Source organism: Lithobates pipiens, unplaced genomic scaffold (genome assembly GCF_037356315.1).
Source record: "Lithobates pipiens isolate NorthernLeopardFrog02 unplaced genomic scaffold, aLitPip1_a1.2 Scaffold_16, whole genome shotgun sequence".
NCBI classification, from domain to species: domain Eukaryota; kingdom Metazoa; phylum Chordata; class Amphibia; order Anura; family Ranidae; genus Lithobates; species Lithobates pipiens.
In genome coordinates this window covers 460,837,016-460,864,579 of record NW_027507748.1, presented here as the reverse complement: position 1 = coordinate 460,864,579, position 27,564 = coordinate 460,837,016, and the positions used below count along the sequence as shown (strand labels likewise).

Below are 27,564 nucleotides of genomic sequence, written 5' to 3'. Positions count from 1 at the left end.
AAGCAGTCGGTCTTGTAAACTAGCATTCGTAACGCAGAATTAACATTTGTGACAAGCCAAATTATGAAATCTTGAAATGCAACACACATTCTCTTCTTCTTTAATAGGATAATAATTAGGGCTGAAACGATTAAGCGATATTATCGATAATAAAAAATCGTTGTCAACGATTTTCATTATCGATTAGTTGGTCCGCACCATGCGATCCGCGGAGCGGGCCGCGGCCTTAGGTAAGGCCACGGCTTCGGCCTATCTCCGGAGCTGACGGCCATCTTGGTACACCCGGCGGCGGCGAGCTGCGCGCTGACGTCACCCCCAGCGCGGTGTTCAGCCTGTGTCAGCCCAAGTGAAGGAATTCTGGAGGAGTCACGCTGGATGCCTTGCCTGCCCTCATTCAAAACTTTTTATGCAGGTACCACTACATTTATTACCTAATCTAACCTAATAACTACTATCTATTAGATATTAGTTAGTTATTATCTAATCCTATCTAAGCCTTTCCACTTGCTCGGCACAGCCACATTGTTTATTTAAATAAAAAGGTACAACACTATCTCTCCCCCCCAATAAAATGCAGCTTATTACAAGCATAAAAACATAGCATATCACTGACGATTTGCGCCAATAGGCATCCCGGGACTCATTACGGCGCTCTGTTTGGAGGAACTTTGATCGGTGGGCAGCTTGGCACAAATTATCAGTGATATGCTGACTATGTTTTTATGCTTGTAATAAGCTGCATTTTATTGGGGGGGGGGGGGATAGTGTTATACCTTTTATTTAAATAAACAATGTGGCTGTGGGGGGCGGGGATAGTGTTATTTTTTTTTGCTGATCCGAAAATTGATCCGATTCGTGACTTTGATGCGAGGAACGATCCGATCCGTGAGTTTTTTGATCCGTTGCACCCCTAGTCTGCACCTTCCCCCCTGCCCGTCCGTTAGAATCCTGTGTATCCTCCCGTGTCCTACGCATGCACCACGTCCATGAGCACGCAGCTACGCCTGCTTGCATTCTCCACCCAGCTGACGTCCCGCTAGCAACTCGCCTGCGCTGCTTTCAGCTCCTCCTCCCCCCTCTACCCAGCAGCCTTCCGATAGACCCGCCGCAGAGCGCAGGCGCTGCAAGCCCTCGCCGGGCCGCTTTCCAGCGCTGCCATGATTGGAGGTTGTGCTCTGCACATGCGTCTGTCATCCAGAGATAATTCCGAAAATCATCTGGATTATTCTCATGGAGCTCCAGCAGCAAAGGCATGTGACATAATTGGTCATGATTAATAAAGCAACCAATTTTTGGTCCAAGAAATCCTCTTCCTCCTCCTGTTCCTGTACTGGACTTTGGTCAAAGCAATAAGTCCAAGGCCAATAATAAACAACATGTTATCTCCTCCCATTCGGCAACATGGCTGGTTGATGAACGGCCATTCAGAAACGAACAGAAAAGTGCAAAAAAAAAAAAAAAAAAAAAAAGAAAAGCGTGAATCAACACTCGCCAAACTTCTACCAACACAAAATTAGCAGAAAAAGCCCAAAGGGTGGCGCTAAAAAGCTGAAAAACCACATAGTACGTCACTACATTTGTGTCGGTTGGCCGACAATTCCTTGCAGTTTGTATTGAAGACAAAATCCAGGCGCACACCATCTGCAAAAAAGTCTGAGGTTTTGTCTGCGGAAAATCCAATCGTGTGTACGAGGCTTAAATCTGGTCTCTTACACAGAACATGGAAATGCAATCATTTTAGTAAACAAACTGCTTGTAGGAGGAGATTTAATTCTCCTCTGACTGTCCTATGAGGCTGCATGACCCCTGACCCTGTGTCTGGACAGTACTGGCTGGCCCTGTGCTGATGGATTGGGGACTGTGGAAGAAGGGGAGGCTCAGAGAAGAAAAGATCGAACTGCCTTTTTATACAATGCGCAGCATTAACACCTTAGGTCCCACAGTGAGCATAAAAAGCATGCTTTACTGCATATACAGACTGATTTTATGGTTGTGGGTTTAGTAATACTTTAACCACTTTCTTACTGGGCACTTAAACCCCCCTCATGCCCAGACTAATTTTCAGCTTTCAGCGCTGATGCACTTTGAATGACAATTGCGCGGGCATACAACACTGTACCCAAATGAAATTTTTATCCTTTTTTTCCCCACAAATAGAGCTTTCTTTTGGTGGTATTTAATTACAACTGGGAGTTTTATTTTTTGCTAAACAAACAAAAAAAGATGCAAAAAGAAAAAAAAAATTATGTTTAATAGTTTGTTATAAAATTTTGCAAACAGGTCATTTTTCTCCTTCATTGAAGTGCGCTGATGAGGCTGCACTGGTGGGCACTGATAGGCATAGTTAAGACGGCACAAATAGGCACAGATAAGGCGGCACCGATGGACACAGATAAGGCGGCACTGATGGGCGAAGATGGGCACAGATAAGATGGCACGGATGGGTGGCACTGATAGGTACCACTGATACATGGGACTGATGGGCACTGATAGGTGGCACTGCTGGGCGGCACTGGTAGATGACACTGATGGGCACAGATATGTGGCACTGGGGTGCAGCACCTTTGTTGAGGCAGATTGTGGGCACTGCTGGGTGGCACTGTGGGCACTGCTGGGTGGCACTGACAGGGGGGGGGACACATTTTTTATTGATGTGGCACTGGCAGGGGGCAGGTGGGCACTGGCCGCCGGTGATCGGTTCTTTTTTTTTCTCCTTGCGCTGTCAGCGCGAGGAGGAATAATAGCCGATTACCGGCTCTGTTGTATCACATGATCAGCTGTCATTGGCTGACAGCTGATCACGTGATAAGGGGTCGGGATCGACCCTTTGCTCGGATCGGTGATCAGGCGAGTTTCATAGACTCGCCGATCACAGAGCGCGCCGTGCGCGCAGGCCGCTCGTGCATGGGACGACGTCAATAGACGTAGTCCCGGCAAAGGAGATCCGCGCTGTAGCCGTCATTCGGCTATAACGCGGGTCTCAAGTGGTTAAAGGCCCTTTTCACACATGCTGTCCGATCAGGTCCGACTATGGAGTGACGGATGTCAGCGGTGACATGTCCGCTGACATCCGCTGCTATCCAATTCGGTCTGCCAAATCCAGACGGATGGTGGTCCTATTTTCCATCCGTCTGGTGGATGAGACCAGATGAAAAAGGACAGACGGTCTGTTTTCATCCAATCTCACATAGAGGAGAGCAGGGCTCTGACAGGTCCATCTCAGCACAGTGAGCGGAGACAGACCTGTCATCTGCCTGCTCAGCGGGGATCAATGGATCGATCCCTACCGAGCAAGCAGGGTCTGTCAAAATGAACATGCCCCGTGTGAAAGGGGCCAAAGGCTCATCATACACATTTGAATCTAACTATACAATCAACTTCAGATCTACAATATCCATGTAATATGAGCGCCTACCTAAACTATCCAATTTTTAACCAATCAGGCAAACCCTTGCACCACATACTTCTTGGCAGATCTAAATCTGTACAAATACTATTCCATCGGATTGTTCACTCTCCTTTAGGCCCCTTTCACACAACCATTCCAATCAGGTTCCACTGTCAATTTTTCAGGTGGACCTGATGGGTTCTTTGCTGCGTTTTCAATGCATTTCAAATGGGAAGGTGCATTTTTTGGTGCGGTTTGCCAAATATGCAAAAAAAAAAAAAAAAAAAAAAAATTCAGCAAGCAGGATTTTTAACACTGCTTCAAAAAGGATACATTCAAATTCATGATATTATTTAAAAAGGCACATACATTTATAAAGATATATATTTTTTTTAAACTGTCAATATCGGTGCATTCTGAATATTTTGGTGCACCACTTATTGTAAAATTATCTACCAACAAGCAGTGGAAGGGTCTTCTTGGTTGGATACAGATTGATGGGCTAGTTCAGTTAGGACTTCATATTACATAGTTTTAGTAAATCTAAAGATTGACACACACAGTACAATCTGATCGTACAACCTCCTTTAGATCTAGCAACAAGTATGTAGTGCAGCCTCTCTCAACACTGGGGAACCCTTGACATGACTTTCAGGTCTCAGGGAACCCCTGCTAAAAGTTACTATATCTACGACTCATGATACATTAGTGTGATGGACAGTGAGAAGAACGCACCTTACGCTTGTGGTCATAGTAATGAATTTCCCCACTTGCATATAGCTAAAAAATATCAATGGTGTCAGTGGGAACTTACCCAAGAGGCAGAAATTGCTAATTTCTTCAGGAACCCCTAGCAACTTCTGGAGGAAACGTGGTTGAGAAACCCTTATGTAGCAAAAGGATCTTCTTGGTTGTATACGAAATGATTGCCTAGTTCAGGTAGGACTTCATATTACGTAGTTATGGCAAATCTGCAGCTCACCATTCACATTGCAATTTGATAGTACACATTTCCTTTGGATCTACCAACAAGTGTGTAGTGGCCAGGGCCTGCCTGATTGGATAGATGAGGTAGGTGGTTACATTGCATCATTTTGGTAGCGCTAAGGTGGATTGGACTAATCCATTTTAGCTCTACCAAAAATATGCAAAGTGAGCATCTACCTCATCTATCCAATCGGGCAGGTCATCCAATCCACCTTAGATCTACCAAAATTACGTAACGGGAGCACCTACCTCATCTATCCAATCCACTTTAGATCTACCAAAATTACGTAACGTAAGCACCTACCTCATCTATCCAATCCACCTTAGATCTACCAAAACTACGTAACGTAAGCACCTACCTCATCTATCCAATCCACCTTAGATCTACAAAAACTACGTAACGTAAGCACCTACCTCATCTATCCAATCCACCTTAGATCTACCAAAACTACGTAACGCAAGCACCTACCTCATCTATCCAATCCACCTTAGATCTACCAAAACTACGTAACGTAAGCACCTACCTCATCTATCCAATCCACCTTAGATCTACCAAAACTACGTAACGTAAGCACCTACCTCATCTATCCAATCCACCTTAGATCTACCAAAATTATGCAACGTAAGCACCTACCTCATCCATCCAAATCGGGCAGGCCATACAATCCACCTTAGCGCTACCAAAATTATGTAATGCAAGCACCTACCTCATCTATCCAATTCACCTTAGAGCTACCAAAATTATGTAACTTGAGCACCTGCCTGATCTATCCAAATTGGGCAGGCCCTGGCACTACATACTTGTTGGTAGATCCCAAGGAGATTGTACAATCAGATTGTAATGTGGATGGTGAGCTGTAGATTTAGCAGAACTATGCAAGATGAATTCCTACCTGAATTAGGCAATCTGAACCAAGAAGACCATTGCACTAGCATGCACCATGATTGTAGCATGTATGATAGAAGTGAAGTGGTTTACCTGCAGTATCCCAGATAGAGATGTTGTAGGGTCCCCACTGTTTGAGGTAGAAGGCTCCCCCCACAGTGCTGACGGTCTCCTGGAACCTCCTCTCCATGTACCTGTGTAGTAGGGAGGTCTTCCCCACATTCATGTCCCCTAGGAGGACCACCTTCAGGTCTGGCTTCTTCATCATCCTGCCAATCAGATGTCCACTGAGCCAAATCTGAGGCTCAGATCCCTGCTCCCTGCACTCCCACACAAAGCATTGCTGCACTGCCTGTCTCCGGCGCCGTCCGACCAACCAGCGATCACTTCGAGGAAACTTTGCTAACTCTGCAAAACAAGGAAGCAGTGCAGGAAGTCTGGGGCTCTCCTTCAGGCCCCGCCCCAACATGAGCCCTGACTCCTCCCCGCCCTTGGCTCCTCCCCGGGCTGTTCCATGACTGGCCGCTGCGTATTAGGGAGCAGTAGGTGAGCTCGCTGTATTATTCCGTCTATATAGACAGAGTTGTAGCGCGCATGCGTGGTGTGTGCGAGCGCGAGAGAGCGATGACATAAGAGCAGGAAATGACAGTGCGTTCTCGTCTTTCAGGTGACTCAGACAGCCGTGTGATGTGAGGAGGGAGAAGGGGGCGGTACCCGGAACACATAGTCTTCTCCTTCTCTCGGCCGATACTGACGGAGGGTCGAGGCAGTCAGCAGACGTTCCAGTCGCCGCCGCCGCCATGGCCACGTTTATCTCGGTGCCGCTAAAGAAGTCGTCCGAAGTGGACCTGGTGAAGCCGCTGTCTAAGTTCATCCAGAACACGTACCCGGCCGGGGAGGAGCAGGCCGAGTACTGCCGGGCGGTAGACGAGCTGAACAAGCTGAGGAAGAGCGCGGTAGGCCGGCCGCTAGATAAACATGAGAGCTCTCTGGAGACCGTCATGCGTTACTATGACCAGCTGAGCTCCATCGAGCCCAAGTTCCCGTTCTCCGAGGGCCAGCTGTGCCTCACCTTCACCTGGAAGGACGCCTTTGATAAGGGCTCCCTGTTTGGCGGCTCTGTCAAGCTAGGCCTGCCCAGCCTGGGCTATGAGAAGACCTGTGTCCTCTTCAACATCGGGGCCCTGGCCAGCCAGATCGCCTCTGAGCAGAACCTGGACAACGATGAAGCCCTGAAGGCCGCCTCCAGGTACTACCAACTGGCCAGTGGGGCCTTCGCCCACATCAAAGACACTGTGCTGTCCGCCCTCAGCCGGGACCCCACCGTAGACATCTCCCCGGATACCGTGGGCACCCTCAGCGTCATCATGCTGGCCCAGGCCCAGGAGGTCTTCTTCTTAAAGGCCACCCGAGACAAGATGAAAGACGCCATCATCGCCAAGCTGGCCAACCAGGCGGCTGACTTCTACGGCGATGCCTACAAGCAGTGCCAGTATAAAGATGCTCTGCCCAAAGAGGTGTACCCAGTGCTGGCCGCTAAGCACTGCATCATGCAGGCCTACGCTGAGTACCACCAATCTGTCATGGCTAAACAGCAGAAGAAGTTCGGGGAGGAGATCGGCAGGCTGCAGCACGCCGCCGACCTGGTCAAAACTGTCAATTCCAGGTACGATGAATACGTCAGCGTCAAAGATCTGTCCGACAAAATACAGCGTGCGCTCACTGCTGCAAAAAAAGACAACGACTTCATTTATCATGACAGGGTGCCCGATTTAAAAGATCTGGAGCCTGTGGGCAAAGCGGCACTGGTCAAGCCGACTCCTGTCGCAGTCCCGCTGAGTCAGAAGTACACCGATCTCTTTGAAAAAATGGTACCGCTAGCTGTCCAGCAGTCTTTGAGTATTTATAACCAGAGGAGGGGCGATCTAATCAACACAACCATTGCTAGAATGAGAGATGCCACAACCTTGTGTAACGGCGTTCTTGCCTCCCTGAATCTTCCAGCGGCCATCGAAGATATGTCTGGTGACACTGTACCCCAGTCAATTCTACAAAAGTCCAAGGCTGTCATTGAGCAGGGTGGCATTCAGACTATTGACCAGCTGATCAGAGACCTGCCTGAGCTTCTGCAGAGAAATAGAGAAATTCTGGATGAGTCACTGAAGTTTTTGGATGAAGAAGAAGTAACAGATAATGACTTAAAATCCAAGTTCAAGGAAAGATGGCAAAGAACACCTTCTACTGAGCTCTATAAACCCCTGAGAGTCGAGGGCAGCAATCTCCGTAACGTGTTGGACAAAGCCATCAACGCTGATGCTGTTGTGAAAGAGCGCTACCAGTCTCAGCGCGAAGCCATAGCCATATTATGTAAGCCTGAAGCTGAGCTCAATGCAGCCATCCCATCTGCAAACCCTGCAAAAACTATGCAGGGCAGTGAAGTGGTGAACACTTTGAAATCCTTGTTGGCCCAGCTGGATGAGATAAAGAAGGAAAGAGAGCAGCTTGAAAATGACATTAAATCGGTCAACTTTGACATGGCAACCAAATTTCTCACTGCTCTGGCACAGGATGGTGCCATTAACGAAGAGGCTTTATCTGTGACTGAACTTGATCGGATCTATGGTGGCTACACCGACAGAGTACAAAGAAACCTGACTAAACAAGAGGAAATAATCAGCAACATCCAAGTTTCCCACCAGGAGTTTTCCAAAATGAAACAATCAAATGGCGAAGCTAATCTGAGAGAAGAGGTCCTGAAGAAATTGGCTGCAGGGCATGACAGCTATGTGGAACTTGTTGCTAACCTGAGAGAAGGAACTAAGTTCTATAATGACCTTACAGAAATTTTGCTGAAGTTCCAAGGCAAGTGCAGTGATATTGTTTTTGCCCGAAAGACAGAAAGAGATGAGTTGCTGAAAGATTTGCAGCAAAGCATTGCCAGAGAGCCAAGTGCACCATCCATGCCGGCAGTACCAAGTTATCAAAATGCTGCCTCTACAACTCCTGCTACTGGTACATCAAGTATGCCAACTCCGGCACCAAGGACTGTCTATCCTGCTAAACAACCTCCACCACGTCCTCCTCCACCTTCAGTACCTGCAAGTGTCCCTGTTAGTGCAGCGCAGAATGTTGCTCCTCCAATAGCAAATGCCTCAGCTCCAATGCCCTCACAGCCTGTTTCCAGCACCATTCCATCGCAGGCACAGGGTCCCCCATTTGCAACCTACCCCGGATATTCAGGGTATTATGGAATGCCCATGCCTGGCTATAATCCATACATGTATGGCCAAACCATGCCTCCTTATCTATATCAACCACAGTCAGGTCAGGCACCTTACCCAACACAGCAGGCTGGCTTCCCAATGCCACAGCCACCTTATTACCAGCCACCGCAGTAGGAAGCGTGTAGACCTAAATGCTTGTAAACTGAAAAAGTCACTTTCAGTTGCAGTAAGTGCACTGTGCAATTATATCCAACTCCCTAATTTTCTGGGTTTTCTGACCTGTTTAAGGTAATCTTCTGATTGCACTAAGCTGTTTCTGCCTTCCCATTTGCAAATGCGTGATCAGAATGAAAACCAACTTAGTTTTGCCTGGCAAAATGACCTCCTTGAGCTGATAAGGGGGTTCTTTGATAATGTGCAAATCTCCCCAGTAACACTATGCTCTTTCAAATGTAAAATGGGGTTGGGAGATATATTATATATATTTTTTTTTCCTTTTCTCTGTTTTTACTTTTTCATTTTCTTTATGGTTTAGTTTATTGTATGCTATTTTTGTCTATTAATCAAAAGCCTTGTAAATCATAATGAAAAATAAATCTAAACAAGCACATCATTGTTTGCAGATGCTAGTTTAAGGTTGATTTTGTTCTGTTTTAGTTTATAAAACCTATGACTTTATTTCCAGGTGTTTCCCATTTTATTTATTTGTTATTGATTTATATACCTTATTAGAGTAAAATATAGTTAAGCACTAATTGCGATAGTGTAGCACTGCAACTGCTCTATTTTTCCCTAAAAAAAAAAAAAAAAAAAAAAGTTGCAGGATAATTTTGCACTTGCTCCACAGCTTAGTACACACGGGCCAAATATCATCAGGTAGCATTGTCCAGTTCAATGTAAACCGCCCGATATTTGGCCCATGTGTATGACAGCTGATCTGACCCTTGTGAATAGATATCTGTTGGCTTCATTGTGTAAAAAGATAGGTATACGTTCTTGATCCTGGACTCCAGCAACATTGAAATAGATCTCTTAGGGATAAGCAAATTGGCTTACAAATCAGGCAAATTAAGGCTAGCCTTATAATTTGTATGGCTGAACAGAATCACTTGATAACTGCACTAAGGAGTGTGTGTAGCCAACATGTTTTCATTGGTATTGGATAGATTGTCGGAGAGTTAGAATCCCTGTCGGGTTTTTATTGCTATTTGTGAAATTTAGATCGGGGTGCAGCAGTTCCTGCTTGACAGAAGCCAACTGATCAACATTTATCAAGGGCCATGTTGGTAAACTTGTCACTTGGTGGATGCAGCTGCTAATCGGTGTGTTGGGACAACGGTGGGTTAGAATACAATTTCCTGGTGGGGGGGGGGGGGGGATTTATTAATTTACCTTGTTTGTGTGGATGGAGGAATTTCCCCCCCCCCCCCCCCCCCCCCCCCCAATTCAATCTGCTGACATCGGATTCAGCAATTGTTCCACAAGTTTCCCCCTGAATCTTTATTTTTATTTTCAAGTTAACAGTTTAAGCCTGGTGGTGCTGACAGGTCCATCCATGGCTTTAATTTCAGCCGGAAGTACAAGCCAGATATACATTGACTGATAACAGAGCAATGTGTGCAGAAATAAAAATGCTTTTTCTTTGGTAATCAGGTCAGATTTTTATTTTCTGTCTGTCCCTGTTGCAGTTTTTTACTTCCTGTCTGGTGAAATTGTCAGCAAAATAAAGTGACAGTAAATCTCTAACAGAGCCCTGTGGCAGTATGAGGACACTAACCCCCACACTATCCAAAACTAGGGGAAAAGGTTTTGGTTTGTTTAAAATGCAAAGGCAGAGTTCTTAGCAGAAACTTTAAAGTGTAATTCCAGTCAGAACTACGCCGAAACCTGCTAGCCTCCACCTATGCTTAAAGAGGAAGTAAACCCTTCCAAACAACTTGGACCTACAGGTAAGCCTAGATTAAGGCTTACCTGTAGGTCCAAGCAATATCTCCTAAACCTATATGGTTTAGGAGATATTTGCCCGAAAATGGGCACCGCTGTCTACGGCGCATGCGCCGTAGACAGCGGCGCGCAGGCGCACTAAATGCGGCAAATCCATGAATGGATTTGCCTAATTTGTCGACTCCCGTGCGCATGCGCGGGAGTGACGTCATCGCGGCTTCGCCGAGTGGCAGCGGCGGAGCTGCGAGACGCGACTCCCGTGCGCATGCGCGGGAGTGACGTCATCGCGGCTTCGCCGCTGTGATTCGTCGGAGCTGCGAGACGCCACCAGCAACATGGATGCGGCGGACTACAGGGATCAGCGGCGACTTCGCTGGCTCCTGTGTCAGGTAAGTGACACATAATGAGCTACTATGCGATGCATAGTAGTCCATTGTGCTTTACCTTTGCAGGGAAAAAAAGAGGAAGTAAACCCATCAGGGTTTACTTCCTCTTTAACCTAATTTGAAGTCACTCCAATCATAGGATCAGGTCCCTGTACCAGCTTCAGTGTAGAAGAGAGACAGCTGACAACGGATGCCTCATAGTAAGCCTATGGGTGATGTCATTGCCAAGGCTCTGCAGCCATTGTCAGTGATCTCACCCTCTACACTGAAGTCGCTGCTGGAGAAATCGTGACCATAATGAACCAACTTCAAAATGGGTAAGTCTAAAGCCCCATACACACTATCAGTTTTTCCTTCAGATTTTCCAAAACCATATAATATGAGGTCAAACCTTAGGAGTTTCCATTTGTATGCAATCAGGCAGGCCCTTGTACTACATGGTTTTGGTAAACCTGATGGAAAAACTCAGCAGAAAAACTGATAGTGTGTATGGGGCATAAGACCTTTTACGGAATAGATGGAGTAGGCTTCAAATGTGAGTGGGAGTAGATTTAAAGTAGTTAAATCTTGAAATAAAAAAAAAAAAATCCTGTAGAATGGATCCCTCCAGCGGTACACAGAGTTTCCATCTTCACCTATTCTTCCTTCCAGGTTCATGGGCTCTGGCCATTTGAATGACTATGCTGCAATATCACAACACTCTGAATTGACAGCACATTGGGGGTTATTTACGAAAGGCAAATCCACTTTGCACTACAAGTGCAAAGTGCACTTGGAAGTGCAATCGCTGCAAATCTGAGGGGTAGATCTGAAATGAGAGGAAGCGCTGCAGATTTTATTATCCAATCATGTGCAAGCTAAAATGCTGTGTTTTTTAAAGTGTGTGTGGTGTCCGTACCCCATGGATCTACAATGACAGCACTTTTAAGTGCACTTTGTACTTGCAGTGCAAAGTGGATTTGCTGTTAGTAAATACCCCCCATTGTGTACCCTCAATTCAGATTGCGGTCCACATGCACCAGTGGCTGCATAACGTGAATATCTCCCTAACTGGTGCACGTTTAGGATATATTTTACCTACCGGTAGTCCTAGCTGTAGGTAAAAGTGACAAAGTGGAGTTTACTATCGATTTTAATGCAGTAGTAAAGTCTTTAAAGCAGTAGTAAAGTGGAGAAAAAAAAATCCCTTTGCAAGACAGTGTGTTATAATGCTGCTGTTACCGCTGACAGCTTCCATCTTCACCTGGTCTTCCTTCCGGGTTTGCAAGCTCGGCCTGCTTGAATGGCTGAGCTGCAATTGATGTCACGGTCAAAGCACAAAGCTCTGGAGGGATGGCACAAGTATGCCGTCTCTTCAGAGCGCATGTCCCACTGACCTCACCAGCTGCTGCTCACTGATATGTCTCATAAAGTCTGCACGTTTAGGAGATATTCATTTTACCTAAAGGTAAGCTTTGTCTATAAGCTTACCTGTAAGTAAAAGTACTACAAAAGGGCTTACTACCACAAAAAAAAAAAACTGTCCCCTGCAAGTTAAAGCGGGAGTTCGGCGTTGAATTTTTTTTTTTTTTTTTTTTATATTAAAAGTCAGCGGCTACAAACACTGCAGCTGCTGACTTTTAAAATAAGGACACATACCCGCCCAGCGCGCCCGCGATGTCTGCACCCGAAGCCGATCTCTCGATCGTCTCTCGGGTGCTGCCGCCTCCATCTTGAGTTAGGAATCAGGAAGTGGAGCCTTGCGGCTTCACTTCCCGGTTCCCTACACCGCATGCGCGAATCGCGCTGCGCAATAAGGATGGTCCCCGCTGTCCCTGGGATCCGTGTGTTTCACAGCGGATAGCGGGGGACCCGCAGGAAGTGGCGTAAATATCCGCAGATTCTGCGGATATTTATGCTGGAAGTGGGTGCAAATACCTGTACTGTACAGGTATCTGCACCCCCCTCCCCCCTGAAAGGTGCCAATTGTGGCGCCAGAGGGGGGGGGGGGTTCCGATGAGCGGAAGTTCCACTTTAGGGTGGAGCCCCGCTTTAATGGTAAATGCTTGTATGCACCATATATATATATATATATATATATATATATATATATATATATATATATATATATATAACAATAACGATAATTGACACTGTAAAAGGGATCCCTCCAGTGAAACACTATTACTGTTGATAGGCCTTCCACCTTCATTCATTCTTCCATCTTCCCTAGCTCTTCCATGTGGGCTGCACATGCACACAGAAGTCAGGGCAACGGCACAGTGCTCTAGATTGATGGCACATTGTCGCATCCTACATAAATTGTGAATATCTCCTAAACGGTGCACAATTACAAGATATTCATTGTTCCTACAGGTAAGCTTTATCATAAGTAAGTGACCAAGTGGTGTTTACTACCGCTGTAGGCTTAGTTAGGTTTTGATTTTAATTACACTATAAAGCAGTATGAAACGTATTTATTTTTAATTTTTCATCTGTCCCCCTTGTGCCATTATGCCATAATGTGCCAGTATGCAGCGGATACTGGCACATTTTGGCTGACTTGCCTGTCAAAGGAAGACCTCCAGCGTTATGCTGTCAATGCTTGGACACTTCCATCTTCACTTGGTCTTTCTTCTGGGTTTGCTAGATTCCGTCTTTTGAATGGTTCAGCGTTGATGACCTCGCTCTTGTGCATGCACACGGAAGTCACATCGTCACGGCGCAGACCAGGTGTTGTATTGTACTCTGAGTGTGGCTCAGTGTACATTACAGCTGACAGGTGCAAGTAAACTGCTTTTTTTGTTTCCTGCAAAGTAAAGGCATAATGTGCTAGTTTACATTGCATACTAACATATTTTGTGACACTTACCTGCAAGTAAAGCCCTCATCGTCCCTGCTGGAGGCTAAGTCCCTCTTCACCTGTCTTCCTTCCAGGTCCGCGGGAGCCGCTAATCACGGCACAGGCGGGCCGCTCCTTCAGAGCGCATGTGCCGAAGACGTCGTCTATGCAGTATACAGTAAATCTCTTAGACGGTGCAAGTTTAGGAGTGTTTACAGTACCTGTTTGTACAGGTACAGAGGGACGTTTACTTCCTCTTTTAATGGCATAAGACCAAAAAAAAAAAATGTTGGTCGGCGACTTTTTTTACGTTTTTATTACCGCTTTAAAATAGTAACGTGTTAGTTTGCCCTTCAGTAATCTGCTTGCACATACTGCACCATCCGATATGTTTTAGTGTGAAGGTGATTAACAGGTCAGTTTTGTATGAATAAATGTAAAAGGAGCTTATCAGAGGAATTAATGCGTGATAAAATTCTGAGCGAATATATTTTCCTATGCACAACATAGCTGACATGTCAAAGTCTGCAGTCCACTGAACTAAAATGGTGGCTAGTCAGATCATGTTAAAGTTTAGTAAACTAAAAGCTTGTTTCATTATTGGAACTTTTTTAATGCCTGTGTAAGCCGTATTATTTACTGTAACAAACCATCAGACGGATTAAAGTAGGAAAGGCATCATATTACCTTGCCTGTTAAATGATGCTCCCCTTTCCTCTGGTCCTCTCTGCCTACATTCTTTTTCTATGTGGTTATGATTGCAGAGCTCCAGGGCTTAGGCCCATCCTCACTGAGGCTGGTGGACAGAGCTCTTCTATCCTGACAATGCTGAAAGCTATAGACACCAGTGGGATGACGTCCAGTTTCTACTGTTGTCGGCATTCCACAGGGCACAGATCAGTCAGAACTTTGGGGTTGATTTACTAAAACGGAAGAGTGCCAAATCTGGTGCAGCTGTGCATAGAAACCAATCCGCTTCTAGGATTTAGGTCCGGTTCACACCGCTGCGGGTGAGAGATCCAGATGTGATTCGCACCGCACTGCAGTGCAAATCACATCCGATCTCCGTAGCAATGCGAGTTCAGCCATACAGATAGTATGGCTGAATTCGCATCGCTCCCGCCGCAAACTCGCACGGGACCCTTTTTTTGGTCCGCAGCAGAATCGGATCGCATGGGTGTTCACACCATGCGATCCGATTCCTGTGCGAGTGTGCAGATCGCACTGCGATATGCGGACGGATCTGGGGGGTGTCATTAACATTTCATTGACACTCCCAGCAGTCCGCATAGGGCAGTGTGAACTGCCGGCGGGAGGCATGCGATGCGGGAAAACGCCGCGGATTCGCGGCGTTTCCGCATCGCTATGGTGTGAACCTAGCCTTATGGTCAAAGCTTAATTGGCTACCATGCACAGCTGCACCAGATTTTGCAGTCTCCGATTTTAGTAAATGAACCCTATTGTGGTCACATGATTACATAGAAAAATGTAAGCAAGCACTCCGGAAGTGATGTATTGGAAAATGTGAGTAGAGAGAGTCCAAGGAAAATAAATTTAATTTTAACAGATAACTTATTGTGATGCATTTCCTTCTACTTTTAAGGTCAAAAGCACACTTTATTTTATTTTTTTATGACTAAATGTAAATGCAGCATCACTAGCCAAGTATCTGACTCACAGTTGCAGGGTAGCCTCATTTACTTGAACACGTTGTTTGCTGGCAGTACTGCCCCCACATTGTTGGGATAATTTTTGTTGCAGCGTGTGTACAGCCCTGAGTGTCTTAATTTTGCTCTTTTTTAAGGGCTCATGCACACTGAATCTCAAGGAAGCTGGCTTTTGAGCCTTTTCAAGCTCTTTTTTTTTTTTTTTTTTTTTTCTTCCTTCCTTGGAACTGCCCTCAATGTTGGCCAATGGGGTTTATTTACTAAAGGTAGAGCGTGCACAATCAGCTTCCAGGTTTTATTGCCAAAGCTTAATGGAACAAGCTGAGGTTAGAAGCTGATTGGTTTCTCTGTAAAAGTGAGACTGAATTTGCACTCTCCGTCTTAAAGTAAATCAACCCCAATGGGGTTGATTTACTAAAACTGGAGAGTGCAAAATCTGGTGCAGCTCTTTATGGCAGCCAATCCGCTTCTAATTTCAGATTGTTCTGTTAAACTGGATGTAAACCCACTCTCCTCCTTTCTAAACTACTACCATAGTGGTTATCTATAAGGACATAGAAGCCTACCCTCTGTCTGTTATGAGACCCGAAAAACTGCTTATCCTGTGGGTTGGTCTGTTGTCCAGGGTTCAGTGGGTGGAGTCGTGATGTCAGTAGACACTCTCCTTGTCAACATGCATTTTCTCCTGTGTATTTCTTACACTGAACTTCTGCTATGATCACCAACATCCAGAAAAGTCACCACATGACTTCAGCATGTACAATTATGCTGAGATGTGGCGCAGCCAATCCTGGGGGAGCTGGAGAAGAAAGGAGGAAGGGATCTGAAGTACACAGAATGTGTGTTTCTCTCAGGCTGGTGCATGAGATAAGTAAATCACCTGTCACTCACAACAAGGGGGAAGAACTGACTTTTATTTCTCTGTGTCAGTTTTTATTTCACTGGAAAAAGATAAGGGGACTGCTCAGAGCTGGATTAACTCTTCGTGGCAAGTCTGGGCACAGATGACATGAAATCCTATACTGTGCAAGCCTTAATTAAAAATTTTTTTTCAGGTTTACATCCACTTTAAAGGGGAAGAAAACCCTGATGGGTTTACTTCCTCTTTGATTCCCTGCAAAGGTAAAGCATAATGGACTACTATGCATCGCATAGTAGCCCGTTATGTGTCACTTACCTGACACAGGAGCCAGCAAAGTCACCGCTGTCCCCTGTAGTTTCCGAGCGTCCATCTTCTTGGTGGGTCTCCTTGGTTCTCGCTGCTCCGGCGCTGTGATTCGCCGGAGCAGCGATGACGTCACTCCCGCACATGTGCACGGGAGCCGACCCTCGCGGCACATCGCTTCGATCTGCGGCTTACCCAGTGCGCCTGACAGTGGTGGCTGTCTTCAGGTAAATATCTCCTAAACTGTATAGGTTTAGGAGATATTTCTTGGACCTACAGGTAAACCTTAATCTAGGCTTACCTGTAGGTCAAAGTGGTTTGTAAGGGTTTACAACCACTTTAAAGCGGGAGTCCGCCGGGACTCCGCGTTTTTTTTTTTTTTTTTTTAAAAGCCAGCAGCTACAAATACTGCAGCTGCTGACTTTTAAAATAGTGACACTTACCTGTCCAGCGCTCCCGCGATGTCGGCACCCGAAGCCGATCTCTCGATCGTCTCTCGGGTGCTGCCGCCGCCATCTTGGGTATGGGAATCAGGAAATGGAGCCTTTCGGCTTCATTTCCCGGTTCCCTACTGCGCATGCACGAGTTGTGCTGCGCAATAAGGACGGTCCCCGCTGCCTCTGGGATCTGTGTGTTTCCCTGCAGGCAGCGGGGCACTTGCGGAAAGGGGCGTAATCTACGCCCCTTTCCGCAGAGAGCTATCCCGGAAGTGGGTGCAGATACCTGTACTGTACAGGTATCTGCACCCCCCCTCCCCCCTGAAAGGTGCCAATTGTGGCGCCGGAGGGGGGGAGGGTTCCGATGAGCGGAAGGTCCACTTTAGGGTGGACCTCCGCTTTAAGCTTTGGCAATAAAACCTGGAAGCTGGTCTCTATGTAGAGCTGCACCAGATTTTGCACTCTCCAGTTTTAGTAAATCACCCCAATGTGTCCATGTATACTATGACTTTTACAGGCAGAAACCCCCCCACCAAACTCGTTATTTTGAGCTGCAGTGAGCATGAGCCCTTAGGTGGGTGAAACAATGGCTTAACTGCCTGTTTTACAAGCCACCCATGTGACTTACTAAAGGTCATTAACTATCACGGCTACAGTGTACATACACACTATCAGAGTTTCTGATTTTTTTATTTTTTTTTTCCTTCAGATTTACCAAAACCATATAATATGAGATCAAACCTAAGGAGTTTCAATTTGTATGCAATCAGGCAGGCCCTTGTACTACATGGTTTTGGTAAATCTGAAGACAAAAATCAGCAGAAAATCTCATAGTGTGTATGGGGCTTTACAGAGACCTCAAACACAGGACTTGCCTCGTGATTGTGCTACCCCACTGGCCAATCATAGCCTGGAGAAGTCCTGGACAAGACTGTACTGCTAACCGCTCAACTCTAGCCAACAACTTTTTTTTTTTTTTTTTTTGTTTGGGTGGATATAAAGACCAAAATGCTTTATTATCCTAGCTCCATCCAAAAATGAGATGTTTGTTTTGGTTGACGATTGATTTTAACTATGTAGTCTTCAAGAAACTGGCAGTGTGAAATGTTCATTTTGCAGTTTGCCTGGAGGTCATTATTAATGAACACTTAGACTCGGTTCACACCTAAACCGGCCGTGGATCGCACAGCAACTCTGTCTGTGCCTGTTCTCCATATCGGCAAAATCTTTGCCTGAATTCAGCCCTGAAATAATAGACAACTGTTGCCCAACTGGTGTGACTTTCATGTGACTTTTGAGGGTTTACATTGCAGTCTATGGCACTCAAGTCACATGAAATTTGGACCAAGTATTGCAGGAACCTTTTTTAAAGTAGCACATATTTGGTGATATGAAACATGGGGTACAACTGGTCATGCAACTTTAGTGTCCAAAGTCGCATGAAAAGTCACACAAATGTGTATAGTCTTATAGGCAACTGGGGGGGGGGGGGTCTTCTGGTATCGGTGTATGCCTTTTTTTTTGTCATAGCTCCAGCACACTGGATATACGCACCCACAACTATATTGCAAAGGCATGGGAGTCAGGAAAGTATGTCTGTCAACACAGTTACTATTTGAATAGGGATCTTGGCTAGCAGTGCTGAATGGAATTATTATAAAAAAGGTATTTTCCTAAAAGCATTTAGTTCCTGAGAGCCACAGTTAGAGGTTTGTACTTAGCAGATCCTGGAGTCATTTGCTTACTTTAAAGTGATTGTGTGTGTGTGTGTGTGTGTGTGTGTGTGTGTGCGCGCGCTCATGATGTTCTACTATGTGCAATGATTTTGCACTAACGTAGTAGGTGTTGCAGACAATGCCTTTAGGTAAAAAAGACTTTGCCTTTACAACCACTTTAAGTTCTCAGCACATAAGCCTCTGTCTGAATACCACATGATATTATATATATCAAATTGCCCCACACTGATGTATACTATAATTTTTACACACACAGTACACTGTTGTACATTATATACCGCATCCGTATGTATACTGTGCTGTTCTCCACATAACTCTTCACTAAGCTGTGGATTCTATATTTTACTCTCAGAATTGGACCCCTTCCACACAGGGTGCTTCTCATTTGGAATCTGCCTGCTCAGCGGGGAATCTGTCCACTGATCCCCGCTGAGCAGGTGGATGGCTGGTCCGTGTCCACTCCATTTATGCAGAGCAGACACGGCCCACTCTCCTTTATGGGCGCTTGTCTGTTTTTAGTGGATCTGATGGTGGGAGGCAGCGAACATGTCTGTTGACACCTGCCACTATATAGATTAGAATGGAGGGTCCACCTAAAAAAAAAAAACTGACAGGCAGACCTGATCGGTCTGCTAGTGTGAAAAGGGCCTTTTGCTATATGTTGTGCTCCGTACACTGCAGGTCCCCTTTCACACAGGCAGACTGATAGGGTCGCTCCTGTCAGTTGTGTAGTGTGTTTCCAGTCTCCTCTATGTAGCAGGCAGCATCCAATACTGTCCGCTAAAAACAGATGGCTGGGGACTGGTTTCCCCCATCTATCTGGTGGATTGGATAGCAGTCGGGTATAAAAGGGCAGGTGGTTTGTTTACATCCAACCATCCATAGAGGAGAGCAGGCTGTGTCTGCTCTGCATAAGTGGAGCAAACATGGACCAGCCATCTGCCTCCGCAGGGGGGGATCAGCGAACAGATTCCTCACTGAGCAGGTGAACTCCAGCAGAACCTACCCCATGTGTAAGGGGCCTTACCACTGTGTACACCTTGGTATATACCCTGCTAATGTCTGTGGTCCCCCTTTATCTCGCCAGACTGTATTTGTTGCCATGGATCTCTTGGTGCACAAACCAGTACCCTTTTGCTATTTATCATGAAGGAAAGCAGAATCATGTTTAACAAAGTTGCCTAGGGTCAAAGTTTCATATTTTCTGACCTCCAAAATTTGTGAATTTCTTAGCATAGTTTGGTTATTTTAAGGGCCAATTCACGCTGTTGTGGTGCAAAAACATGCACAATACCATTTGCGTTCTGTGATGTGGTGACATTCATTCTTAATTGCACTTGGCACACGTTTTGGCACAATGAAATTAAAAAAAAAAGTCTGTTGCAAGCCTTTTCACACTAGTCCACTAAAGTTGTGTGATTTTTTTATTTTATTTTATTTTTTTTTTCAGCTCAACTTTGGAGTCACCTTTGATAAGACTTTTTGGTTTACACTGTGACCTGAAAGGTGTGTAACTTACCGTGCGACTTTGCTGGGCAACTTCCTGGTGACTTGAGTACTACTTTGATGGGACTTTTATACTGGAGCGTTTTTGCGCTAGAACTATCTCCTGAAAAATGCCTCCCCGATGTAAAAGCCTGAGTGCTTTCACAGTGGGGCAGTGTGCTTGCAGGATGTTAGAAAAAGTCCTGCAAGCAGCATGTTTGTGAGCAATGTATACAGCGCTTCTAAAACGCCCCTGCACATTGAAATAAACGGGCAGTGCTGCAACACGGTTGCTTTTTACCCTTTCTTCGGCCACTAGCAGTGGTTAAAAGCGCCCCACTAGGGGCTGAAAAGCGCCACTAAAACTATCGGAGCTTTTCCGTTGACGCCAGGCATTTTCAGAGTGAAAGTAGCCTTAAGGAATGCCTGAGTAATCTTCCTGTAATGTCAGATCCTAATCCCATCAATATAAATAAAGATCAAACTTGGAGACTACTTCCATTAAAGTTTATGGGCATAAGTCTGATAGAAGTCGTCTTAAACCCCATACACACTATCAGATTATCTGCTGAGTTTTTCCTTCAGATTTACCAAAACCATATAATATGAGGACAAACCTTAGGAGTTTCAATGTGTATGCAATCAGGCAGGCCCTTCTACTACATGGTTTTGGTAAATCTGAAGGAAAAACTCAGCAGATAATCTGATAGTGGGTATGGGGCTTTAACCACTTCAGCCCCGGACCAATAAACAGCCTAAGGACCAGAGGTCTTTTTACAATTTCGCACTGCACTGCTTTAACTGGTAATTGCGCAGTCATGCAATGTTGTACCCAAACGAAATTTGCGTCCTTTTCTTTCAAACAAATAGAGCTTTCTTTTGATGGTATTTGATTGCCTCTGCGATTTTTATTTTTTACGATATAAAGGGAAAAAGATCGAAAGTTTTGAGAAAAAATGATATTTTCTACTTTTTGTTATAAGAAAAATCGAATAAACTCAATTTTAGTCAAACATTTAGGGCAAAATTTATTCAGCCACATGTCTTTAGTAAAAAAAATGTCAATAAGCGTATATTTATTGGTTTGCGCAAAAGTTATAGCGTCTACAAACTAGAGTACATTTTCTGGAATTTACACAGCTTTTAATTTACGACTGCCTATCTCATTTCTTGAGGTGCTTAAATGGCAGGGCAGTACAACCCCCCCCCCCCCCCAAATGACCCTATTTTGGAAAGTAGACACCCCAAGGAAGTTGTGGAGAGGCATGTTGAGCCCATTGAATATTTTTTTTTTTTGTCCCAAGTGATTGAGTAATGACACAAAAAAAAAAAAAAAGTTTACAAAAAGTTGTCACTAAATGATATATTGCTCACACATGCCATAGTTATATGTGGAATTGCACCCCAAAATATATTCTTCTACTTCTCCTGAGTACGGGGATACCACATATGTGGGACTTTTTGGGAGTCTAGCCGCGTACGGTACCCCGAAATCCAATCACTGCCTTCAGGATTTCTAAGGGTGCAAATTTTTGATTTCACTCCTCACTACCTATCACAGTTTCGAAGGCCATAAAATGCCAAAATAACACAAAACCCCCCCAAATGACCCCATTTTGAAAAGTAGACACCCCAAGCTATTTACTGAGAGGCATGTTGAGTCCATGAAATATTTTATATTTTGCCACAAGTTGCAGGAATTTAAAAAAAAATTTTTTTTTTGCACAAAGTTGTCACTAAATGATATATTGCTCACACATGCTATGGGCATAAGTCAAATTATACCCCAAACTAAATTCTGCTGCTTCTCCCGAGTACGGGGATACCACATGTGGGGGACTTTTTGGGAGCCTAGCCACGTACGGGACCCCGAAAACCAAGCACTGCCTTCCGGATTTAAATATAAAATGCTACCAAAAAAACTGTTAGCGATCGCAGGGATCAGGCCTGACTCTGCGATCGCTGCAGTTATGTGTTTAGTGTTTTGTAAGTGACAGTGATCGATCGATACTGCACTTGGGTGGGCTGGGCAGAGGGGCAAAATGCAGGTGCTAGCAGGTATCTGGGCTGATCCCGCTAACAATGCGTTTTTTTGGAACCCTAAACTGCTGGGGACGCTAGTATAGATCTGATCAGATCAGATATTGATCTGTTCAGATTCTATACCACTACGGGAGGTTTATGCTTTGCGTGTGGGTGTTAGCGGTACTGGCACTAACCTAGCGCTGCCTGGGGCGACGCAGACCCTGACCCTAAAACCTAATTGATATCACCCGCCGGGTGATCAGGGGGTTAAACCTTTATTGGGTAATAAATGGTGGGTGCCCTGATGCTATAAAAAGAAAACTAACCAGAGTCACCCGTAACACTTATACAGTGATCACTGGTGAAAGGGTTAACTAGGGGCAATCAGGGGGTTCAAATTTTTATTAGGTAGTATATGGGGGTCCCTGGCGCTATATAAAAACCTGACGGGGAACCTAAATAACTAACTGGCTAACCAGCGTCACCAGTGACACTTATACTTTGATCGCTGGTGAAAGGGTTAACTAGGGGCAATCAGGGGGTTAAAACCATTATTGGGTAGTATATTGGGGTACCTAGCGCTATAAAAACCTGGCGGTGAACCTAAAAAAAAACTAGCTACCTAGCAAAACTAGCGACACTAATGCAGCGATCAGAAAAATGATCGCTTAGTGACACTGGCAAAAGGGGGTGAAAGGGTTAACTAGGGGCAATCAGGGGGATAAAACCATTATTGGGTAGTATATCGGGGTACCTAGCGCTATAAAAACCTGGCGGTGAACCTAAAAAAATAACTAGCGACACTAATGCAGCGATCAGAAAAATGATCGCTTAGTGACACTGGCAAAAGGGGGTGAAAGGGTTAACTAGGGGCAATCAGGCGGTTAAACCTTTATTGGGGGGTGATAGGGGGCTACCCTGGACCTAACACTAACTGCCCTGACAGTTTTTACTTTTACAACTGACACTGAATGCAGTGATCAGTAAATAAATGATCACTGCAATCAGTGACACTGTGACTGGGGGGGGGGGGGGGGTGATCGGGGGGGGGGGTTTGTGTGCCTGTGTGTGCCTACATGTCAGTGTAGTGTTGGTGCACACTTACTTTGTCTTCTCGCAGTCCGGTCAAAAAGACCGCCCCGAGGAGAATGACATCACTTCCTCCCTGTCTGTTTTATACAATACACAGTGGGAGGAAGCTTCTCATTCGCCAGGAGCGATCGAGAGGGGGTGGCCAGAAACCAACGGCCATCCCCTCATCTCGGATCGCTCCTGAAGCGAACCGGACCGCCGTATCCAGTGGGAGGGGGTCCGATCGGACCCCTCACCCGCTGGAAGACAGGCACGTACATGTACGTGCTTGTGCCTGCCTGTGCCATTGCGATGACGTACAATGGCAATACGGCGGTCCTTAAGTGGTTAAAGTAGTACAGTGGAACCTTGGATTATGAGCATAATCTGTTCCAGGAGAATGCTTGTAATCCAAAGCACTTGCATATCAAAGCAATTTTCTCCATTGAAGTCATTGGAAACAAAGATAATTAGTTCCACATTGACTTCTATTGTATGCAGTACAGCATGTGGCCGGAGAGACTCGGAAATATTTGGGAGACCACTGGGGAACGGAGTGTTTCCGAGTGCATCCAACGGCTCCTAGTGTCACTGGCTCCCCTGCACCTCTGGCCAAATGCGGTACTGCAGAGGCTTGAATCCTGCTCATTTTGGCACTTTGTGGTGGTTTTTAACCCTATCTCAGCTGCTAGCGGGGATAAAACCGCCCTGCTAGCGGCCTAATAGCACTGCAAATCCGATGGTAAAGTGCCACTAAAGATGGCGGCGTTTTACCGCCGACGCACCCAGCGTGAAAGGAGCCTTAGATTTCTTATGAGAAGGTAAACCACTTGGTTGTCATACAGATCCTCTGGTATCAGCAAATCCTGAATCTCTTACTCGCAGCAAATGAGCAGATCAGGAATGCTGACTTTATTTCGGTATACGTGTTTGCAGTGAAAGAAAGTGCTGAACCCAGACAACTTGTCAGGAGAGAATTATTTTCAGTAGGAACAGTGTCCTTCTATTGCTTTTAATGCACACACACTGTTTGCATATACTTTGAATATTTTACCTCCAGTTCCTTGCCAAGGTTTGCAGCTCAGAAAGTATATTGAGAACCAGTGCTCCTTAGTATTATCCTGCTCTGTATTAGTAGTACACCTTTCTAGCTCTCATGTGAGTGAATACTAGCAATAAACCTTAATAATACCAAATTATATATATATATATATATAAGTGACTCCGTACATAAATAAAAATTGATTGATTAGATCATATTTTAAATAGTCCACTGTTTAAGGTGATTTTCAAACATGAAATTAAACCAGGATACACACAAGAGTCGTGGTTATAAGAGATAAAGACCTCCACCTCTGCACACATTGCCGCTTACAGACTCCAAATGATATCCTATTACAGGAGATGACACTCGCTTGTGGCTTAATACCCAGCCCGGGCCTTTTGAGAGATGGAAGAGTGATCCAAGCATCTTCACAGAATGTAATCTTTCAGGGGCACGTGTTGCCCATTGATCCCCAAAAAGACATAAAAGCTTCCATAGTGTAAAATCCTAGGTTACTTTACTAGGTGCAAAGTGGATTTGCCTTTCGTAAATAACCCCCTATGTGTCTTATGCACACAAGAAAGGAAGCATTTACATAGTACACCTAGAGCTCGATGACTAAAAGAGCTGGATAAACTTTCACTCTACTAGCAATTTGGATATAAGCATAAGAACCCAGAGCATACAAACTCTAGGAACACAGTATAAAATTAGAAAATCGAGGTAACAAATGTGATTATGAGGACCAAGCTGATTTGCAACTGGCCAGCAGGCTAGGCTGACTGACAGTTTAGAACATTAAATTCACTGAAAGCCAACATTTGCATGATGTTATGTGCTGTCCTATGCAGAAATCTAGCCCCGAATGAAGTTGTTAAAGCTATATGCTTATAGTGCCTAAAATTATTGCAACAGTAATGGAGTTCTAGTAAGGTGACCAGATTTTTACAATGAAATCCGGGGACATATTTATTTTTTTACTAGTAATGGCAGCAATCAGTGACTGCGATATTGCGGTGGACAAATCGGACACTAAGGCCGCGTACACACGACCGGTTTTCCCGTCGGAATAAACTCCGAAGGTGTTTCCGACGGAGTTCCGCTGAATGTATCTTGCCTACACACGATCACATCAAAGTCCGACTGTCTAGAACGCGGTGACGTACAACACATACGATGGGACTGGAAAAAGGAAGTTCAGTAGCCAATAGCTGCCATCTCATACTTTCTTCAGAGCATGCGTCTTTTTTGGTCCGTTTGAACAGCATACAGACTAACAGTTTTCCCGATGGGAATCGGTTCCGTCGGAAATATTTAAAACGTTCTATTTCTAGGTCCATCAGAATTTTCGAAAAAGTCAGATGAGGCCCACACACGATTGGAATATAGGATGAAAATACTTTTTTCTGTCGGACATCCCGCTCATGTGTACGTGGAATTAGTGACACTTTGTGGGAACCAGTGACACTAATACAGTGATCAGCACTAAAAATATGCACTGTCACTGTACTAATGACACTGGCTGGGAAGGGGATAACATCTAGGGTAATCAGTGGGTTAAATGTGTGCCTAACAAGTGTGCCTAACAACACCTCACTGTGGGGGTGGTGATTTTACTAAGGGAAGACATGGATCCCTGTACTTGCTTTGCGAACAGCATTGTTTACATAGGCAGACCACTAGGCGAGTCCGCCGGATCCGCTGATTGGCTCCGATACCCAGAAATGAAGGATCACGTGTATAAGAGATCCTGCGCAGCGCGACCGCCCTGTAGCAGTAAATCTGCTATCAAGCGATCGGAAACTGGTTAAGATCATCATCATTATGATAACTCACAGGCAGCGGGCACTCTATCATGGCTCTGACTGGCTCTGTCACATACCATGGCTGCTGAGTGCTGATTTTGTTAACTTCTGACCAATAAGTGCCTGCTGCCTGTGAGTTCTGATACCATCCATTGTGCCAGAGAGACAGACACAGTGCAATGTAGTCTATTCACAGACACCCCCAAAGCACACCTGTGTTGAAGCCTTGAAGGCACTGGCATCCCCACGATTGGAACTGCTTCCCCTCTATTCCTGCTGCTGGACATAATCAGCTGAGCTCAGCTGCCTCTCTCTGCCCGTTGCCTCCGCCGGCCTCACAGCCTCTCAGGTCTCACTCTCTGGGCCCCAGGCTACTACTGGGTAGGGATGAGCTTGATGTTTGAGTCGAACATATGTTCGACTCCAACATTGGCTGTTCGCACGTTCGGCGAATACGAACATTATGGGCCATATGTGCCAAATTAGTGTGGCGCTTACGGCCCACAATGCATTGCGTCATTGCAGTGCATTGCTGGCTCACGATTGGCCAAGCATGCACTGTGACCCCACATGCTTGGCCAACCACAGCGCCAGCAGCGAAGAAAGAAATAATTGGCCACAGGCAAGATGCCTGTGGCCAATTATAGCTCAGGGGTTTTAGTACACGCCCCACACTATATAAGGCCGCCAGCATGGCGGCCTTGTGTAGTGTGTTCCGACATGCAGGGAAAGAGCAGCATAGGCAGGGACAGTGTGTTCTTTTCTCAGGCATCTGTAGGAGTTAGTGGGTGTTGTGTGCCTCCAGCGCCGTATACACCTGTATCTACCCTCTATTGCTGGTGTTCTCTCATACAGGCATCTGCAGTAGTTAGTGGGTGTTGTGTGCCTCCAGCACAGTATACACCTGTATCTACCCTTTATTGCTGGTGTTCTCTCATACAGGCATCTGCAGTAGTTAGTGGGTGTTGTGTGCCTCCAGCACAGCACAGTATACACCTATATCTACCTTTTATTGCTGGTGTTCTCTAATACAGGCATCTGAAGGAGTTAGTGGGTGTTGTGTGCCTCCAGCACAGCACAGTATACACCTGTATCTACCCTTTATTGCTGGTGTTCTCTAATACAGGCATCTGCAGGAGTTAGTGGGTGTTGTGTGCCTCCAGCACAATATACACTACCCAGTTGCTGGTTTTCCCATCTCCCTGCAGCTCATTACTATGTCTGGAAGGCCAACAAGGAGAGGCAGACAGTCATGAGCCAATAAAAGAGGGCAATCAGGCTCTGTGTCTAGAGACAACAGTGCTGGTCGTGGACGTGGTGCATCGTCATCAGCACGTGGCCATGGGACACGCTTGTCCTTATTTTCGGCAGCTGGAAGTGTTGAGCCACATCATGCGGAAGATTTGGTAGAGTGGATGACCAAGCCCTCTTCATCCTCCTCATCCTCTCTCACCCAGACTCATGGTACTAGCAAAGCAGCTACCAACACGTC

The 27,564-nt window shown here is 45.5% G+C and overlaps 2 protein-coding genes across 2 annotated transcripts in view; one reads left to right on the top strand and one right to left on the bottom strand.

Annotated features, from left to right (window-relative positions):
- RAB20 (RAB20, member RAS oncogene family) overlaps positions 1 to 5,728 on the bottom strand; it is a 45,888-nt gene extending 40,160 nt beyond the window's left edge. The window contains exon 1 of the mRNA XM_077482898.1: positions 5,355 to 5,728. Within this exon, the coding sequence (XP_077339024.1) occupies positions 5,355 to 5,529 (175 nt within the window). The 5' untranslated portion in view covers positions 5,530 to 5,728. The remainder of the gene's footprint in view (positions 1 to 5,354) is intronic.
- A 190-nt stretch (positions 5,729 to 5,918) lies between these two features.
- On the top strand, positions 5,919 to 9,163 carry PDCD6IP (programmed cell death 6 interacting protein). Its single transcript, XM_077482897.1, has one exon. It carries the CDS (start codon positions 6,062 to 6,064, stop codon positions 8,657 to 8,659), a length of 2,598 nt encoding a protein of 865 aa, XP_077339023.1. The 5' UTR covers positions 5,919 to 6,061; the 3' UTR covers positions 8,660 to 9,163.
- Positions 9,164 to 27,564: the final 18,401 nt, after the last annotated feature.

Bases quoted from the DNA above. Each gene is read 5' to 3' on its own strand.
- PDCD6IP (XM_077482897.1), top strand. From the start codon at position 6,062: ATGGCCACGTTTATCTCGGTGCCGCTAAAGAAGTCGTCCGAAGTGGAC.